At 38.3% G+C, this 19,159-nt stretch overlaps 1 protein-coding gene across 4 annotated transcripts in view; it reads right to left on the bottom strand.

The window, feature by feature from the left end:
• Window positions 1–7,793: 7,793 nt before the first annotated feature.
• The window catches only part of GOLGA4 (golgin A4), a 123,220-nt gene continuing 111,854 nt past the window's right edge, over window positions 7,794–19,159 (bottom strand). For all 4 annotated transcript variants that reach the window (XM_075062570.1, XM_032793185.2, XM_075062571.1 and 1 more), the window contains 3 exons: window positions 18,531–18,634; window positions 12,771–12,857; window positions 7,794–8,538 (listed from right to left, as the gene is read on the bottom strand). In XM_075062570.1, the coding sequence (XP_074918671.1) occupies window positions 8,518–8,538; window positions 12,771–12,857; window positions 18,531–18,634 (212 nt within the window). In that variant the 3' untranslated portion in view covers window positions 7,794–8,517. The remainder of the gene's footprint in view (window positions 8,539–12,770; window positions 12,858–18,530; window positions 18,635–19,159) is intronic.

Raw genomic sequence — 19,159 nt, 5'->3', positions numbered from 1 at the left:
CACACTTTGTCATAGTTATCTATAAATGCATACAGAATGGAAAGTCAATTATTACCCAGTGAATGCCTGGGGCTGCAGTGCCTTCACTAAGAGGAGATCAATTGGGTCCCAAGGGAGAATTCTAGGCTGACCACTAGTTCCTCAGAGACTCTGCACTGCCATGCAGGAGGTTTAAGTTCAATTTTAGCTCCCAGTTTCCTGCTCCCAGAAATAGAAGGCTGTGTCTATATTCAGAGTTTTTCTTAAAGTTTCTCACCTTTGCAACTCCACTAGTGGTAACAATGGTAGGAGTTCTAGAGAAGACAAGAAGTTGGCATTTTTGACAACCATGTTATCTAACTCTGCTCAAAGTCTAAATGATACAGTGGTAGAACACTAGTGGCCAGCGGTACCTTCTCTATAGTAGAGATTACAGTAATGCTATCCCTCCAGGGGAGCTGAGCAGTTGGTTCTGCAATAGAAGAATATTTAAAAGACAAAAGTCAGTATAGATAAGGCCAAAGGGACTAGCACTGCAGCAGGTGAGTTTCCCATTGATAAGTATCTCTTCTGCCTGGAAAAGGACAGCTTTAAAAGGCTCCAAAGGGAGTGCAGTGAAATCCTACTTGGTGTCCTGTAGTTTGAGGAAAGGGACAGATCATCCAGGGTTTCCACTAGAAACTATTCCTCCCTCAATTTCTTAGATCTACTCTTAAACCCTGGGCAGATCTTACACTTAGAGGGGATGTGAGACTTCCAAAGTCCGAAGCGCATCACACCAAATGAAGAAGGGAATAATGTCAGAAATGATTTCTGCAGGAGGTGAAAAACTTCGGAAGGCCTTCGCTTTAAGATTCAGTTGATATCTCGAAGTAGGAAAAATACCATCAAGCTGGAAGGAGTCAAATACCATCTTGCTGTACAAGAAGGGGGATTGAGAAAATCTTAATAACTGTCGCCCTTTATGCCTGCTCTCTCATATCTATAAACTCTTTACAAAGGTGATAACGAACTGACTCTTGCAAAGTCTGGATGAACAACAGCCGAGAGAGCAGGCAGGGTTTCGAAGAAATTTCAGCACAATTGACCCTATATTTACCCTTAGCCAGCTCCTAGAAAGAGCGAGGGAATACAAACTCCCGCTGTGCATTGCTTTCGTCGACTATGAAAAGGCCTTCAATAGCGTTGAGTTCAATGCAATATTAAAGGCACTCGCAGAACAGGGCATTAACATGCAGTACATTAGTTTGTTGAAGGAAGCGAATACTGGATGTACAACAGACATTACTCTCCTCGAAACTTCTCTCCGCATCCCAATCAAGGAAGGTGTAAAGTAAGGTGATACGATTTTACCGAAACTATTTACCACCTGCCTTGAAAAGGTTATGAACAAGATCAATTAGAGGGGTGGTGTTAATATAAATGGAGAATGATTATCTCATCTCAGATTCATGGACGACATCATATTAATTACCGAAAGCACCAACCAACTGCAGAGCATGCTACAAAGACTTGACAAGAAAGCAGTGAGGTTGGAGATATCTTACGAAAAGCCCGAATAATGGGTAACAGGAGAAGAAATTGAAGAAGTGGAACAGTACATATATTTGGGCCAAGAAGTTAAACTCTGCCCAGACATGAACGGAGAACTCTTGCAAAGGATTTGGTCAGGATAATGTGTATTTAATTCCATCAAGGACATCCTCAAAGGAAAAAATCGACAAGATCACATGTACAAATATCTTCAAGTCAACAGTGCTGCCAGCCATGCTGTAAGGCAGTGAAACGTTGACACTGACAAAGAGAGAACAGCAGCTGAAGGTAGCTGAAAGGGCAATGGAACAAGCTATGTTGGGAATTTCCCTTCTGGATCGTATCCCAAATGAAATGATCAGAGAACGCAGGGGTGCAAAAGATATTGTTGTGGAAAGCAGATATAATAAGATATGATGGGCGGGCCACATAGCATGGTTCATGGACAATAGGTGGACCACAATCATTACTGAGTGGTACCTGCGAGAACAGAAAAGACCACCTGGTCGGCCTCCAAGAAGATGGGAAGATGACATTGTAAAACGTTTCGGACAAATGTGGAGAAGAAAGGCAAGAATGTGAGAAGAATGGCAGACGTGTTGTGATCAGCACAGTCTTAATGACAGCTGAAGACCGATCGATCCAGGTGATCCTCCCTGAAGCAGTGGAAGCACATTGCATGTCCATCACTGCAGGGAAAGACCTATGGCACGTCTGGCAGGGATTGAAGCTTAGTGTCTTGGGCATAACCTGTGCTCAAGAACAGGGATCAAAAGCCTCAGTCAGACAAAAGGAAGGTCGGGGAGGGAATTGGGGAGAACCTATTCAAAAGCACGAATTATGCTAAACAAAAATAAAGTAAAATACTGAGCAAATAAAGACATTGTAGTGCTGAGGCTAGCTAGTGATAGGGTGACCAGACAGCAAGTGTGAAAAATCAGGACATGGGGTGGGGGGTAATAGGCGCCTATATAAGACAAAGTCCCAAATATCGGGACTGTCCCTATAAAATTGGGACATTTGGTCACTCTAGCCAGTGAACGCTGCAACACACTGTTGCAAGTCATAGGCAGCTGAGTAGGAACTGGAGTGGCAGCAGGTCCGCCCGTCTCTGTATGCCCTAGTACTGGAGCATGATTGTGTCTAGGGTGCAGGTGTGGACCTATAGACATTGCTGCCAACAATCTCCCATCAAGACTGCCTGGGCACACTCACATCCTGACATTGAGCACCCACAGGGACACTACTCGAACAAGAGCTTTCTACATAGCAATTCCAATACACTCCCCTCTTGCACTCTCCATTTAGCGCCACCTTTGGTCTCTGATCCCAGCCTTCACTATGGGGAGGGCCGATACCTTCCATTCTTTTAAGGGCATGTTACTACACATGTGACTCACTAAGCACCCACGACAGTATATACTATTGCAGATATTGTATATACTGTGCTGGGTGGTATGCTTCCTTCTCTGCTTGCTTAGGAACAAAATCTGCATCTACTTAATTGCTCTAATTCAGTAAGATATCACAAATCCTAGGGACAGTTCTATTTGAAGTGAAAGGAGGAATTTTATATCAAGATGTAGGGAAGAGAGTCCTTGATTTTAATTTCATAATTAATCTGCAGAACAATTTGCCACAAGACATCACTGACAGCAAGAATTTGGTAGGATTCAAAAAGAGGATTAGACATGTAAACAGACCACACTACTAACAATGACATTAGATAGGGTACTATTTTTAATAACTCACTGCTGGGCATAAACCAGACTGGAAGGAATTGGGAGGAATCTTCCCCGAGAGGTTGCTTATTTTATAATTGCACACTGAAAAATTTCTTGCACCTTCCACTGATGCACCTAGTCACAGCCATTGTCAGAGCCAGGCTATTAGAACGGACAGACCACTGATCTGATCCAACATGACAATATTTCAGTCCGGGTGCGAAGAAATTTTTCTGCATAGTACCTTTATAGATCAGCCATGATATGAACCTTTTATCCTGACTTCTATTTTCCTTTGTACATACTTCCCACTTAGCCAGTTCATTTCTTCCCCATTCAAATCCTCATGTTTCAAATTTTAAAATTTCAGCACAGCTTCCTCATGAATTATTGTATTCCAGAAACAGCAGATTGATGTGAGAAAGATCAGTAAGTTCAATAAAAAGCTGCAGAAAATTTCTTCAGATCATTAATTGCAAGTTTTTAACCATAAATGTATGCTAACTTTGGTGCATAGAAAATGACTTTTATAAGCTTCTAAATTCTGCTTGCTTGACTGTTTTGATTACTCTATAAAAGATATACTGCCTGGCCCTAGTGAAAAAAAAAACCTTTAAGTGCTTCTGTTTAAAGCCGGGCAATGAATAAAACCTTCAATGCAAGAGCTATTTTTCTTGAAGACAATGGGTAGAAATTCTAGATGTGATAACACAGGGCTAAGTCCTTTCTAGTGCTAATAAAGCTGCCAACATATAACCAGTGGTAAATATGGTATCTGCTGCCCTGTTTGCCTTTTTATTTTAGTGAATTTAAATGCTTGTGAAAAGCACTTGAGAATAAAGTCATGTCACCACAAAGAGATATTGGTCCAACTGTGAAGGCTTCTTCAAAACAGCCCTGCCAACATGCTTCAACCCTATAGAGGGAGGACAAGAGAGATGGAGGTAGCTCAGTCTCCATGCCCATTCAAGTCTTGGTCTCTCTGCTGAGATCATTAGCCCTTCCTCCCCGTTGGTTATGAGTGTAAGTGTAGTGGTGGCTTTTGTGATGGGGACATCAGCTGAGTACAAATTGAACAGAGACTTTCAACTCATTTCATACTTCACAGCCAGGTAGTGATTTTTGGTCTCATCTGACCTGGTTTGGTTTAGAACCTGTAACCCAGAGAGGAAAGTCTTCATACCCTACCGGTTCCCACAGCCACCACTCTTTTCCTCCCTTCTCCACCATCACCCATTATCCCAAGGTAATTTATATCTACATTGGCATTACTAGCAGTGTTTTAGTATGTTCTAAGAAGTACAAATGCTACCACATTTAAGGTGAAACACTCAAGGCACTTTTTCCACAATCATGCTCCCTATACATTTTTCTTCTTAAATTCTAAAATAATTCCATGTTTATACATTCTTTTATAAAGTTTTGGAAGTAATTTTCTTGAGTTTTGTTATAAACTCAGTCTGTATCAGAGTCTTGTGCTGAACATCACTTCCATTACCATTATGCTAAGAAATAGCTGTCTGATGAGTGAAGAATTATAGAACTTTTTTTAAGCTTTTCAAAAATGGTGAATTTTGGGAGTATTTTTGTTTCCTCTGTAAATAATTAAGAGAGTTGGATGGTAACTATGTAATATGTAATTTTTAAAAAAGTAAGATCACTTAAGATATGATAGCAACAGAGGTTAGAAAAAAAGAATTAATGTATTTGCTCCAAGCTGAAGTAATGTTGTTTCAATTGTATTTTGACTATCAATTTCAGTTCAGTTCAGTTCACTGCACTCGAGTCACGGTTGACAAATAACTGCCCTGATGTAGTATCTTGTGAGAAAGCAGGGATGGGGGGAAATGTGATCAAAGCCTCCTGAAAAATGTCCAGATGGTGAAGAATGAGACAAGACACTGGAAAATACAAGTGGTTATAAACTTCAGTGTCAGGATAATAAGCTGTTAATGCATTTATTTTCCCATGGCCTAAGATGTATACCTTATATGGAAACCTAAGCTTGAGTTGTGTATTTTAAACTTTTTGTAATGGTATTGATAGCAAAATTATACAGCCCCCTAGAAGGCCAGCCAAGAAAGAATAGAACATACATTGTACAGATCTGAAATCTGTTCAAGGTTGCTGATAAGCATCAGCCAATATTCTGGAGGACAAGATTCCGGTACACAATACAGAACATAGAGTAGAGAAAGCCAAAAAAGACTCTTAAAAGAGAAACTACTTAAAGGAATATTTCTGTGAGAAAGTATCAAGTGTATCTTATACGGTCAAAGCGGGAAAAAACTCAAAGAAAAAGGGAAGCAGCAGTGTAGTCAGAAAGTCTATTGGTAACAGAAGAGTTGGAGATATTTAACTTTGGGTGTTTGAGTATCATACCACAGCAAGCAACATGGAAATGCTCTTCTATTCATATCGTGTTTGATTGTTCAGGATCAAAAGTGAAGGATTCAAGATCTCTTCTGGACACCACTAGCTATCCAAGCATGTATAATAATGAACATTATGGAATGATCTCTGCTGTTTTCCTAATTGCACTAGGGTAGAAAATTTTGAAGATGAACTGAATGCAAAGTACATTTTTCTTGCAACTAAACACCGCATAACAGGGTCTCCTTCTACCTGCAAACATTTTGCCATCAATTTCTTTAGTTGAATAAGAATCCTCAGTAATATCTTTCAAGGCTATTAAAAGGACTACTCAACTCCAGAAAACACTGCGAGGATGTTTTTAAATGTTTTGTTTAACCCTGAAAAGTCACTTATCAAAACCAAACCAATGAGGGACTGATCTTCTCTCCCCTTCATTTGTTTGTAATGTGGAAATCTGTCTCTGTATTCTAGGTTTTTATTTCATACATAGGGTATGCATCTATGTTTCTAATGTCAGACTCTCAGGGTATGTCTATACTACCCGCCAGATCAGCGAGTAATGTTCGATGTATCAGGGATCGATTTATCGCGTCTCGTCTGGACGCGATAAATCGATCTGCGAATCGACGCCTGTACTCCACCTCGGCAGGAGTAGTAAGTGGAGTCGACGGGGGAGCTGTAGCAGTTGACTCGCTGCCGTGCGGATGGCCAGGTAAGTCAAACTAAGATACTTTAACTTCAGCTATGCGAATGTTGCATATCTTAGTTCGAAACACACCCCACCCCCAGTGTAGCCCAGGCCTCAGATGAGATTAAAACAGATCCTCTGACCACTTGAGATCATTAAAGATCTCATAGTGTTTTCCCACAGAATTATTTAATATTCAAAGGATTTTGGAATAATTCCAACTGTGGGTAATTACATTCTGCCCTACAAAAATGCTTCCAAGGTGAAAAAAGCCAGTTTTCATTATCTCTTCTAAACTACTGCACTATGTTGTTTATGTTGGAAAGCATGCACTGCATCCCACCCACGTGTGTGAGAATTACACATTTTCCACGACTCATGAACAATGAAGCTATAAGATCACCCCAAACTGATGCCATTAAAATCCTCCTTCTACCCCATCATTTATTCTGTATGTTATTTCTATTATGGTAGTGCCAAGGAGCCCCAGCCACGGACCAGGACCCATAGCGGTAGGTGCTGTATGATGTGTTTTACAGAAATATTTTAGAAATGTTTTAGGCAGTATACAAAATGATTGGTTTACTCTATGTGTAAAATCAGAATTCTTTAATTACTGTGTGTCCGGCTATAGAAGCCTTGAAGGGAAAGTAAAAAACAAAGTTTTTAGAAAATAACTTTTCTTATATAAGGTCTAATGTGTCAGTCTAACAGGGCTTCCAACGTGCATCTGTATTGCTGGCATTCTACATGGCATCTGTCAAGTATGGTTTAAATCTCTCTCTTTTTTTTTTTTTTGGTAGTCTTGATGGATCACAAGCAATCATCTTTTATCCATTGTTGGTACAGGACTGAGGAGTGACCCATCTTGGGCCATGGTGCAAATACTGCTCTAGCAAGTAAAATGGTATATATCTTATAATGGTGGTGAACTAAAAAACAAATAAAAATCTGAAGTTACCTATATGTATGGAATGTTAGAGGTAATCCGGGCAGAGAGAAACTAATTGGCAGAGTACAGATGAGAATTAGTCCCACAGCTATAAACACTTGGGATGGGGAGGTGGGGCTGTAAATTTCATCTTCATCTGGACCTACTGTACTGTGCCTGATACCCCTATAAATAGAGGACAATTGAGCTTTACCCATATGGGGATACTTGAATGAGGGTTTAGAGGATCAAGATCCTTTTTGCATTCCAATAACCATATGGGTAGAACAAAATTTACCAAGTGACTCCCTCGCTTTCCAGTTCATCATGTTTTCTATGTCTGTCATTGAGGCTATGATCCACCAAAGGTTTATGCACTGGAGTGGTCCCATTAACTACTTACATGCCTGACGTTAAGTGAGTCTTCGCAGGATCACAGCCTTAGATTGTAAACATTCCAAGCAAATGTTGCCTTATGGTCTTTTCGGTGGTCAAGTACAAAGTTGCTCCTCATTACAAAAATTTGTATAATATAAAAAAAATACATGTAATTCCAAAACTGTATAGTAAATAAAACTTTATTTCATCTCAGCTCCTGCCAGATTAGCATTGCCAGTCACAGATCAGCATATGATATAGTTATGTATTAACTATTTACAATTTACAGTAGTGTATTTCTTCTCCAGAAAATATAAGTACAAAAGCGAAGAGTAAATAAATGAGGTACTAAAATTTGGATTTATTGTAAGCAAAAGCTTAAAGAAATAGCCTTCAGCAAACAATCAAAAGATCAAATTGGAAGAAAATATTCAAAGAAATGGCCTAATTCACCAGGAATCACCCACTAACTGCTATCCACCCAAAAATGAATTGCACAATTCATTCAGTCAAGAAATCAAAAATAAATAGAAGATACAAACTGTTAAGCTGAACTCTTTAAAACACCCAGCGAAACCTGTACTGAGATACAAGAGTGGGGTAAAGTCTGTCTCGGTTACAGTCTTTTTTCTCTCCTTTAAAAAAATAACCTTTAACACAAAATAGAAGACAATATTCAATATGAGGAGAAAAAAAGACTCCTCACCAGATAACCACTGATTAGCATCTCTTCTCAAGGCAGTTTTAACTATATTCACGGTCCAAAGTGTGTGTTGATTTTTTCTGTCTTGCTGCTCCATCTGGGACCCTGAATAATAGTTTTTCCTCTTGTCCATTCTCAACGGAGAAGAGAGATATGAACGTATTTCTAAGCAGCATTGTCATAAGACCTTATTATCACAATTTCTTCAAGATGGTCGTAGCCATGACTAGGGAGCGGGGGGAAAAAAAGAAAGTAAAGGCAAGTAAATGAATGTTACATTGTGAAGAGAAAATTACAAGCACTTTTAGTATTAAAATAAATCAATCAGGAGAGCAATTGAATCTGATTGCTGGAGAAAAGCAATAGGAGACAGAAAGAGCTTGGATTTGAGGTCAGGCTGAATGACTTGACTTATTCTGTGATCTTGGGCAAATAATTCAATTTCTACATTTTTCAGTCAACAAAACTGAAGCTGGGTAAAAGAGTAAGATCTCACCAGAAACTACATACTGCATCTGAGCATCATGCCTAGTTAAGTAAAATACAAAACTGAATTTTAGAATGAGACAAAATGTTATTCCTTCTTCTTTTCTATCAAGGCTTCTAGTTAAAATGGCAGGAAAGTAACAATACCCCACCTCAAAACAATTCCTGCCTTGGCCAATCATGGACATAAATCCCTTGTATCTAATCAAGAAGTGTACACCTCACATTTGCAATGCAGTCAGCATCAGCTTGATCATAAGTTGCTTGGAGAAAAGAATGTCATATTTGAGGTCAATAAACTGCCATAATTCACTAAAGCTTTGAAAAACGAGGACAGTACAATTTACTCCTGCAACAAGATTTTACTAGATTATACAAGATTTACATGCACAGGCCTCATTTAAGTTAGTAAAAAGACTTGTTGCTGACACCAAAGTCAGCATCAAGCCCCTTCTTTGCTCCTCCTAAATGATGCTGAAAACTGTTATACTGATAGAAAGGACAAAATCTTTTTTCAATAGGGCCACAGAAAGAGTAACAGGGATTACATCTCAATCATACTTTATATAATGGTGTTGAAAGTAGTTTTACCTTGTTGATATTGACACTTCAACCATTTTCAGCCATGGCAAAGGAAAAGTCAGTTGACACTAATATCCCAGAAAAGTAAGGACCAGAGGACAGACAGACATTCCAAATATTGGGCTTAGAATGCAACATTTAAGAGAGTATGAAATAAAGATAAGAGCAGAAACTTTAAGGACTGGCAGAGAGGAACAAACTTCCCTCTTTATAGAACTCAGATATATTTTGCATCCAAGTTTTGTCTGGCTTCAGTTTTAAGGGAGAAAAAAAATTAAGGCAAGCTCAACATGCCCCACAGAATTTGTTTTGAAATATTATACATTTTAAATCAGAGTGCTAATTACATTAGATTATGTAGAATGTTCTGACTATTTACTTCCATGTCCTATTACTGTGGATCATTATTGTTTTAATTTTTACCTTAAGTGGTCTGATGCAGTCTTTTCATTGTAAGCCAACCCAGCCACTTGGTCTCTGTCACTAGAGATATTTGTGCACAGGTTCATGAATGAAGCCAAACTAATTTGTAACAAATTGTGTAACAACAAATATTGTGACATCCCCAATCAAAAAGGACTTTCCTCCCCCTCTCTGCTTTGTGGTCTTGTTACCACCAATCCATGGCCCTGAAGCAGCAAAATACTAAAGCATGTGCTGAACTTTAAGTAGGTTTGAAGTCTAATAAGTGCCTTACTGGATCAGGGCCCAGGTATGCAATATTTCATCTTAAGTATTTTATTAAATTAGGACCCCTTTTGATTTTTATATGGCATGAGGATCCATTTTAAGAACGAAAGTAAGTGAGCATATTCCAGTATTTTGACTTACCTATTTGCTTATTCAAATAAGAAGCCCAGAAAATGATAAAAGCACAAATAGAATAAAGTCAAGTTAAATACATTGTGTATTACAGGCTATTTGATTAAGAATCTTTTTCTATCCCATTTGACATATCTGAGGTTTGTACAGCTCTGAATCAGTATTTGAAAAGATGCAAACTGTCCTCAGATCAGAAAATATATTAATCTTGAAACTGAGGCTTACTTTTTACAAACTTAGCTTTGTAAAGCAAAATAAGATAAACAGTTTAGGGGTATATTACAAGCTTATCTTGCAAATAGCATTCAGTAATTATGAACAAAACTAGGGAGGAGAGAAAGAAAAATCTAGCAGAGGGATAATTAATTGCATGCAATAGATTTGACCTTCAAATAAAAGCACAATACATATATTAGGCTTCACTCACCCACATGCTAACTAAGCACAGACTGATGGAATATTCAGAAGATACCACTGTGAGATGTAAACTACAAAGCCAGGAAGAAAACACCTTATTGGAATATTTTATTAGTAGCACAAATTTGAGCTCACTAGACATTGTTTGCTTACACATGAGGCTGAGAGGATTAGACAGAAACAACATTCTGAAGTAAATACTGATGTACCAATGTCAATATCCCAAGTCAATTTATCTGTGATTTGTTTTTAAACTTTCAAGAGAAATTCTTAGATATATGCCCATCGTATAGGTAAGGGAAAGATTGGGCACTAAAATGATAAATAAAACTGACAAGTATCCTTAACTTACTACAGTGTAAATGTGTTTTATTTCAGTAGCAAAACAAGTTGACAATTTATACTTTTATAATCAGTAAATATTTCAGACAAAAGTTAATAGGAATATCAGATTTTTTTCTTATCAGACAGACAAATCAAAGCATTCTTGACTTGTTTAAAAAAAATGTATATTTATGCCATAATTTAGACAATTTATACCACTAGAAAGGAAATTTAAGCTTTTAATAAATGTTTTTCAAATACCATCATCACTCTATTATGAAATAGGGAGAAGCCCTACATCAACCAATTATTAGTATAATATGCTTGGATAGTTTAGTCTAATCCCAGCAGCCTAAATCTGTTTATCTCTTACACACAAGTACATCAAAAAGTGTAGTAAACGTCTGAATAGGTGCTGCGCCAGGCAGAGTAATAAGCTAATAAAAAGAACAACAAACTGGTTAGAAATGTTTAATTTTGAAAGCTTGGGAGGTGGCTAAAAAGGTAATAGTTATTTCTTTTGATATCTGATTAAATTACCTTTGAAGACAAGCATTGTCTAATCATTTCAGAAAACAAGGACATTTCAGAGCAAGGACTGCTTAGCTGGGACAGGAGGTTACACTCTTTTTGTTTTACGAGTTTAAATAAATATTTGGAGATTGGGGTGGACTGGCCAAGAGCCTGGTCTGGAATAGAATACTTATCAATACCAATGTTTCTTTTACAGTATAGTTTCCCTCAAATAAAATACCTTCAACACCCCTTCTAAAAAAAATCTATAATTTTGCTTGTTGTGTTCAACTCTATGTTAACAGTAACTGAAGATTTTTTTTAAGTTTGCTTCAAAGATATCAAAGTCTTTGTGTGATTTCATAAAGCAAAACATGCAATTACCTAAAATAATAATCTTATCAGCCTCTAAAATGATCAGAGATAACCAAGACCAGCAGGGAGGGAAGGAGAGAAGAAAAAGACCAATAGGGGAAGTACAAGCTACAGTAAGCTCTTAATTATTTTAATTTTACTGGCCCACAAAAACAGGAATGATCCTACTGAGTTCAGACATTGTGTTTCGCAGACTTTCAAATCAATAAAATGCCTTTTACATTTATAAAATAGTGATCGTGCAAAGAGTGCTTTTTCTGATTAGCACGGCATCTTGCTTCCCTGAGAGCATAAAGTACTCTGCTCTTGGTCTTGCAATTCATCTACTTGGAAATCTTTTTGTCAAGCAAAGCACCCCATAATTCCCTAAATAACTGAAAATCTAGCCCTGAGGAACTGTTAAAGACACCAGTATAGTATGAGTTCTTTTCTGTCCCTCCCAAAATCTGGTCTTCTCTATGCTCACGTGACGTATCCAATGTTGGGAGAGCTGAGCAGGCTTTCTATATTTATTGTCAATTCTACTCTACATCAAGGACGCAGCTATACTGGCTACACTCAGCACTTTTTCCCTCTGTTGTTCTAGGGGAAAGCTCTATCAGCAGAACTGCTATTGTACACACTAAGCAAAGCTGAGCAGGTTCAGGAGTTATTACCATTTTTGCTTTTAGTAAGGATAGATGGCAGAGTGGCAAAAATGCCTGCACATTGCCTACAGTGCTCCCATTGTCACTACCACCAGTGAAGCTGCTCCAGTATTAGACATATGGGACATATTAGTGGAGCCAAAGCCCTTATGTTTTTCTTTTGTCATAAACTCAAGCCTACTTCTACAATGGGAAATTCTCCTGAGGAAGGGAGAGATGTTAAACGACCAAGTTTCACCCATCTATGTCTAGCAGGCCATGTTCATATATCCAGTCTACTTATAAGCCTTACCAATGGTCGAGCATCTTCTCGTTCTAAGATCTTCTGAGTTTGGTCAGCTGGGAACTTCAGCACTGTGGTTATCACCTTCGCCATTGTCTAAAGAAAAAAAGTTAATGGTCTGTAAGTAACTGCTGTTTAACAGTTATAAATTTATTCATTTATCAAAGTTCCGTATGTTTTGAGTAATGTCAATGGAAGCCATTGCAAAAAGAGTCAGACATGCACATTAGTTTCACATCTCATTTGCTTGACAGATGGCATGTTATGTGAATTTTATGGAAGACTCTTCAGTTTATAGTATCACCAACTGCTGCCACCATACAATATAAGCTCTATAATGAGCACAAAACTCAAACACATTAACTTCTTTCATAAAGTGGGGCCACTGACTACTGTTGCAAAAGATTCAACCCCTCCTGAGATTTCTTCCTATAAACAATCTAATCTCTGTCACTAAAAGATACATTTTTTTTAGTCACATTAAATAATGCTCTACAGCTAAACTACATTCACATCAGCCTGACATCTTGTAAAACAAATCCAGACAAATAAGCTACTGCACAAGCAGGTTCCAAGATTAACTGCAGAACTTCATTTGTGGAAACTTTATTGGCAGGTGTGTAGTATGTTGCACCGATACAGTAAAGTGCTCTCTGACATCCTCTTTTGAAAGGAGTCATAAGTAGAAAGCATTATAATTAATGTTAATTTAGCCTATAACGACATCTGCATGAGGTAGGTAACAATTACCTCTATTTTGTATGTGGAAAACAAAACAGAAAATGTCATATCAATAGTTACACAGTAGGTGGCAGAGCCAGGATTACAACTCTCATTTGAATGTTTTAGCCACCAACATACTCCCACCTGAAACAGGATCAACGCTTCCATTTTCATTTTGGTCAGCAACAACAGAAGGTAAGGGGGAAGAAGTCGCAGTAACATGGATGAACATAGGTGGTCGGGTGTTTGTGCAGCAAATGTCAGGTGCTTTCCCACATGCTGCAACAGTTGTAGGTACAGCTCTAACAGAATGTGCTATAAGAGTCATATTTGCAGCTCTCACGCAATGCAGTGGTGACAAGATTGCTGCCCATCTACTGCTATTGTTTCCCACCAGCCTCGCACAGATCACTGAGTGAAGAGGAGATAGCAGGAACAATAAGGAAGCAACTGGAGGACAGAATTGACCACAACCATCATAAAGGTGAAAGGGTAGTCCAGATTAATTCATCTCATGTATATTTAGATATAGCTTCTACCTGGCTATAAAGCTGAAAGAATTCCCCTTGCTAACTGTTCTCTTCAATCAGCTTAATTTAAGCTATTTACTGTTCATGATTCAAACTCAGAGATTCTCAAACTTTATTGCACCACAACCCCTTCTGACAACAAAAATTACTACACGACCCCAGGAGCGGGGACCAAAGCCTGAGCTCGCCCAGCCCCGCCACTCTGGGCAGAGCGACCAAAGCCCGAGCTACATTGCCCTGGGTGGGGGCCCAAAGCTGAAGCCCCGGGAGAGGGCTTGTAACATGAGCCCTGCTACTCAAGGCTGAAGCCCTTGGGCTTTGGCCCTGGGCAGTGGGGCTCGGGCTTCAGCTTTGGCTCAGGCCCCAGTAAGTCTAATGCTAGTCTTGGCGACCTCATTAATACAGGGTCATGGCCCACTTTGGGGTCCCAACCCAGTTTGAGAACTGCTGAAAGATACTGAGGAACATCTCTGATAACACAAATCTGCACCAAACTTTTCTAATTTCTCTTGTCAAACCCCTCATTCACCACTTAGGACTGAAAGATCACAACGCAATGAACTTGGAATGTACCCCCACACTTACAGGACAGCTACCTCTGAAGCCCTCACTATTAATTTCAACAGGACACAATGGTATGCACAAGTAAGTTAAAAAAATATACATGCATTGCAAATACTACATGAAAATACATATATGTATGTGCCAACTCAAACATTCTTAAAACCTTCTTTTTTGAAAATGTATGTTTTGTAATTTATCACTAGCATTGCCTTGAAATTCTTCAAGTTCTTGCAGTCACAAGGGAGATTTAGAAATAAAATTATTTCAGGTCCAAATGATTGCAAATAATGTGAATTAAATTTACAAGCATTTTGGAATTTAAGACTGTGCTTTACAAAGGGTTTACCTGATCATGCCTTTATTATCTTGATTATATTTTTCTAGAAAAATACAGGTGAGGCATAATAATAATCCCTACCTTTCATATACCCACATACACAGTAATAAGTTCTAATAAAAGAGCTGATCATTTACATTCCTACTTACTGTCAATTCTTTCAAGGAGTATAGAGTATTTACAAATGTCCTTACGAGCAGACAATATCTTAAACAGTTTCATGAATGGATATTTCTTAAAGATATCAAGGGACTCTATAATTTGAATAATATTGCTGCTCACAAGCAGAACCCACAGATTTCACCATGAAGCTGCATATAACTGTCCCATTCTGTCACACAATTCACTATTTGTTGCTACACGATTCAGTACGATTGCCAAGGCTATCCACCTCCTATGCTTAAGTGTACAAGCCAGTAACAGCGAAAAATATGTCTAGGTTCCCTGAGAGCTCTGTATACATTTAACAAATTCAGAAATATAGGCTGGAAATCAACAAAATCTGGAATTATTATGACAGATCACCCTTCCATTTCAATATTTGCAAAGCAGCCTATGTAACCAACACATGAACTGCACACATCAGAGGCAGACAAAACACACAGATTGGCAATTTGACTCTTGAACAGACTCCAAACCGTCTAACGGAACTGAGAGTCTCAGGATCTGTAAAAGCAATGCCCTAGGATCAGTGGTTTTCAAACTGTGAGTTGTGACTCAGTACTGGGTCGTGGAATATAAGGCACTGGGTCGCGGTGGCTGTGGTCAGCACCGCCAACCAGGCCGTTAAAAGTCCCACTGGCGGTGCTGCCCAGCTCAGCCAAGTTAGTCCCTACCTGTTCTGACACTGCGCTGTGCCCCGAAAGTGGCCAGCGGCAGGTCCAGCTCCTAGGTGGTGGGGGGAGGAGGACACAGGGCTAGTGGTAGTAGGATGCAAGGAGGTAAAAGCCTAGGCTAATTAAGTAGGCAGGGGGTGTTACGTAGCGTTATGAAAGTAAGCACAATTTGAATGTGAAACAATGCATAAATTCAAAGAAGGGGTGAGCATGATCATACCAATAGGCCAAGAAAAACTTAGCTGTTGCATTGTATTTTGGGGGGTGGGGAAATGATGGAGGTGGCAAACACATCAGAGGAAAAGGAGGATGCAGTAAATAAGATAGGAGATGTCGAGGGCCTAGATGACATTTTGCTGTCTGGATACATATAAAAGATTAGATCTTAGAGATGTTGCAGATGAAAAGGACGTAGGAATTGGATATTGCTTGATATGAAGAGCAGATCAGTCAAAGATAATTCCTGGGTCGCAAGCCTGGGTGACAGGGAGGATGTGATGTTATTAATGGTAACAGAAAATGTGAGGAGTGGATTTTGGAGGGAAAGAAAAATTAAATCCTTGGCCATGTTAAATTGCATGCAAGCCATCCAGAAGCAGCGGTGAAAGAAATCAGGCTGAGACATGGGTTTAGATGGAGGGAAGCCATGCAGGAGTGGGAGAGAGATCTTTATCAGCACAGAGCTCATGATTGACACAAACTGAGTAGATGAGATTTCCTTGCAAACTACCTGTACTTTCTGAAGCACAAGGAGACAGCTAGAACGTTGCTACATTTAATGAGAATGTCAGGTTTCATTTGATTTTTACCTTAACAGTATAATTTTCATGGTTATCTTTCAAATGCATAAAATAAATCAACCCCATTACTACTGTGATCTGAATTGTTAATCAGGAAAGCATGGGCTGTCCCAGAAATGTATCACTTCTTTAAATTTTGTGTATGTTCTGTTAGTCCTGCTACTTTGATTCTTTGGTGCTAACAGACCAACCAAATAACTATGAATACTAAAGAAAGAGCACAGACACTTGCAAAAAGTTGCATTAAAAGGACTCTACAATTTCCCAGCACCTATCAAATCTAAAAGTAGCTACCAGATCTTTAAAACCTTTGAAAATGTCTCTCTCCATTCACTTATTTGAATTGAATAAAATGCCTCTCTCAATTAAAATAAAAATAATACCTTCTTAAGCAACTTTAAGAGCTAGACATCTGTCTTTATTTCAGTGCAATTTATTTTCATTTTGGATATGTATAAAATCTTAGAAAACCACCTCCAAGATTGGCTTCTAACTGTGTCTTTGGTTGAGAGAGGATGCAATTTCAGAAGCCCTTTTTTTTTAAATGAAGCAACTTGCGCCCTGGATGGAAACCAGACCCTTAATGTCAATCTACTTTAAATGTCTATATAGTAATGCAGATTGCATGTCACATGAGAATGTTGTTCTTATTTCAGATCACAAGCAATATATATGGCTATTCATTTTTACACCCACAACTTCTGTGGCTTCTTTTCTTCCTAGAAAGATTGCTGAAACTAAGTGTAGCTTTAATGCAGCGGTTCTCAAACTTTTGTACTGGTGACTTCTTTCATATAGCAAGCCTCTGAGTGTCACCCCCCCCCCCTTATAAATTAAAAACATGTTTTTATATATTTAACACCATTATAAATATTGGAGGTAAAGCGGGATTTGAGGTGGAGGCTGACAGCTCATGACTCCCCATGTAAAAGCCTTGAGACTCCCCAGTTTGAGAACTCCAGCTTTAATGTTTTACTACTACCAAACTACTCACATCTGCAATTTCAAAGTCCCAATTTAAGTATAGTGATATTTTGGACACTTAACAAGAAACAGTTTTAATCAGTAACACAGAATGGGAGCCTTACTAAATATAGTTTAAACATTAAAATTAGTCTAGAGATGTTTCAGATTAGATTCATTGAATGCAGACATGTTAATCAAATTGGAGGATTTTTGTCTGGTGCTGTCTCAAAGCTAGGCTGTGCTTGTTTGTTACATGTCATAATCAGGCCCATTACATCCAACAATAAACTTTAGAACAAATATGATTCATTTAGAATTCTAATGAAATACTGAGAGCTGTAGTGCTTAACTTTAGCCCCATTTGAAAGATGCAACTGGAAGAGTGGAAGTATTATGGATAGGTGTATTTTGCCCTAGGAAGGAAAGATTTTCATCTAAACACCACAAACATCTTGCTTAGATGATAAACCTCATTATGACATTACCTCTTTCAAACCAGAACAATTTCTACATACAGCTACTCATACTAGTTATTCAGAATTCCAACTGAAAAAGGATTTCACTAGTTGACATTCTATATTGACAAAGTTGGCTTTCAGTCATTCTCTTCTATTACTCAAAATACATCAAAAAAACAACAAACACACCACCCAGAAAAGATACATGCCCTAGAGTGAGATAGGATACTTGGGGGTTTGGGGAAGATGTTTCTGAACCTTCAGAACTAGTCACAAGATATAGTTCAATACAATTCTTATTGCTGGAATTTGGTGTCAAAACAACGTCATCAGGTTCACGAGGGGAAAAAAAAAGACAACAAAGATCTATTATTCAAATTCTGAACAGGCCTGAAACCCCACACTTAACACACTATCTGCTACCGTTACAGCATTCCATCAATAGCAAAATACATAGTGCTCAAATCCTACACAGCAAGAGTAAGAAATTCAATTCTAATCCAAACCATTGACATTCAATTCTAATGTCAAATCACAGCATATAGCATTCTATACCTTTGTCTCTCGGCCCATCATATATTCAAACAGCACCTTCCGCAAGTATTCAAACTCAGTAGGCTCTCCAAAGAGAGAGACATCAGCATGGCAGAGGTTCCCATCTGTGTAAACAAAAATAAGGCTATATTTATACTGACAGTCACTCGTATAATCCAAAATTATTCTTGCTTTGAAAATGACTGGAATAAAATATAGTTAAGTAGAGAAACGTATTAATCTGAACAATTGTGTCAAATGCCTTAAATTTAATTGTAACTGAATGTACAATATTCCAGAACATCTATATAGCAGATATTCACTTCTCAAGTTGTTTTTTGAATACATTCCTTGATCTTTTTTCTATACCAACATATAGTAATAGATACATTTAAAACAGAATTTGCTCGATTGCTGCTGCTACCTTCCTCCCTTCCAATCAAATTCAGAAGCTTGTGTCCGCTCATCTGAATCAAGAAATTATACCAGTTTAGTTGCTTACTTAAAAATCTGAATAATACACAGAATAAATTAGTCTAATTAGGATTCTTAATCTTAAAGGCCTCAAACAAGCTTTTGTAGTTCTGAGCTTACTGGGAGTTGGGTTAGTCAGCACCTCACAAGATCAGACCTCTATATGCAAAGATTTT

Source organism: Chelonoidis abingdonii, chromosome 2, assembly GCF_003597395.2.
Source record: "Chelonoidis abingdonii isolate Lonesome George chromosome 2, CheloAbing_2.0, whole genome shotgun sequence".
Lineage (NCBI taxonomy): Eukaryota > Metazoa > Chordata > Testudines > Testudinidae > Chelonoidis > Chelonoidis abingdonii.
The sequence above is the reverse complement of the archived record's forward strand: the minus strand, read 5'-3'. Positions and strand labels throughout refer to the sequence as shown.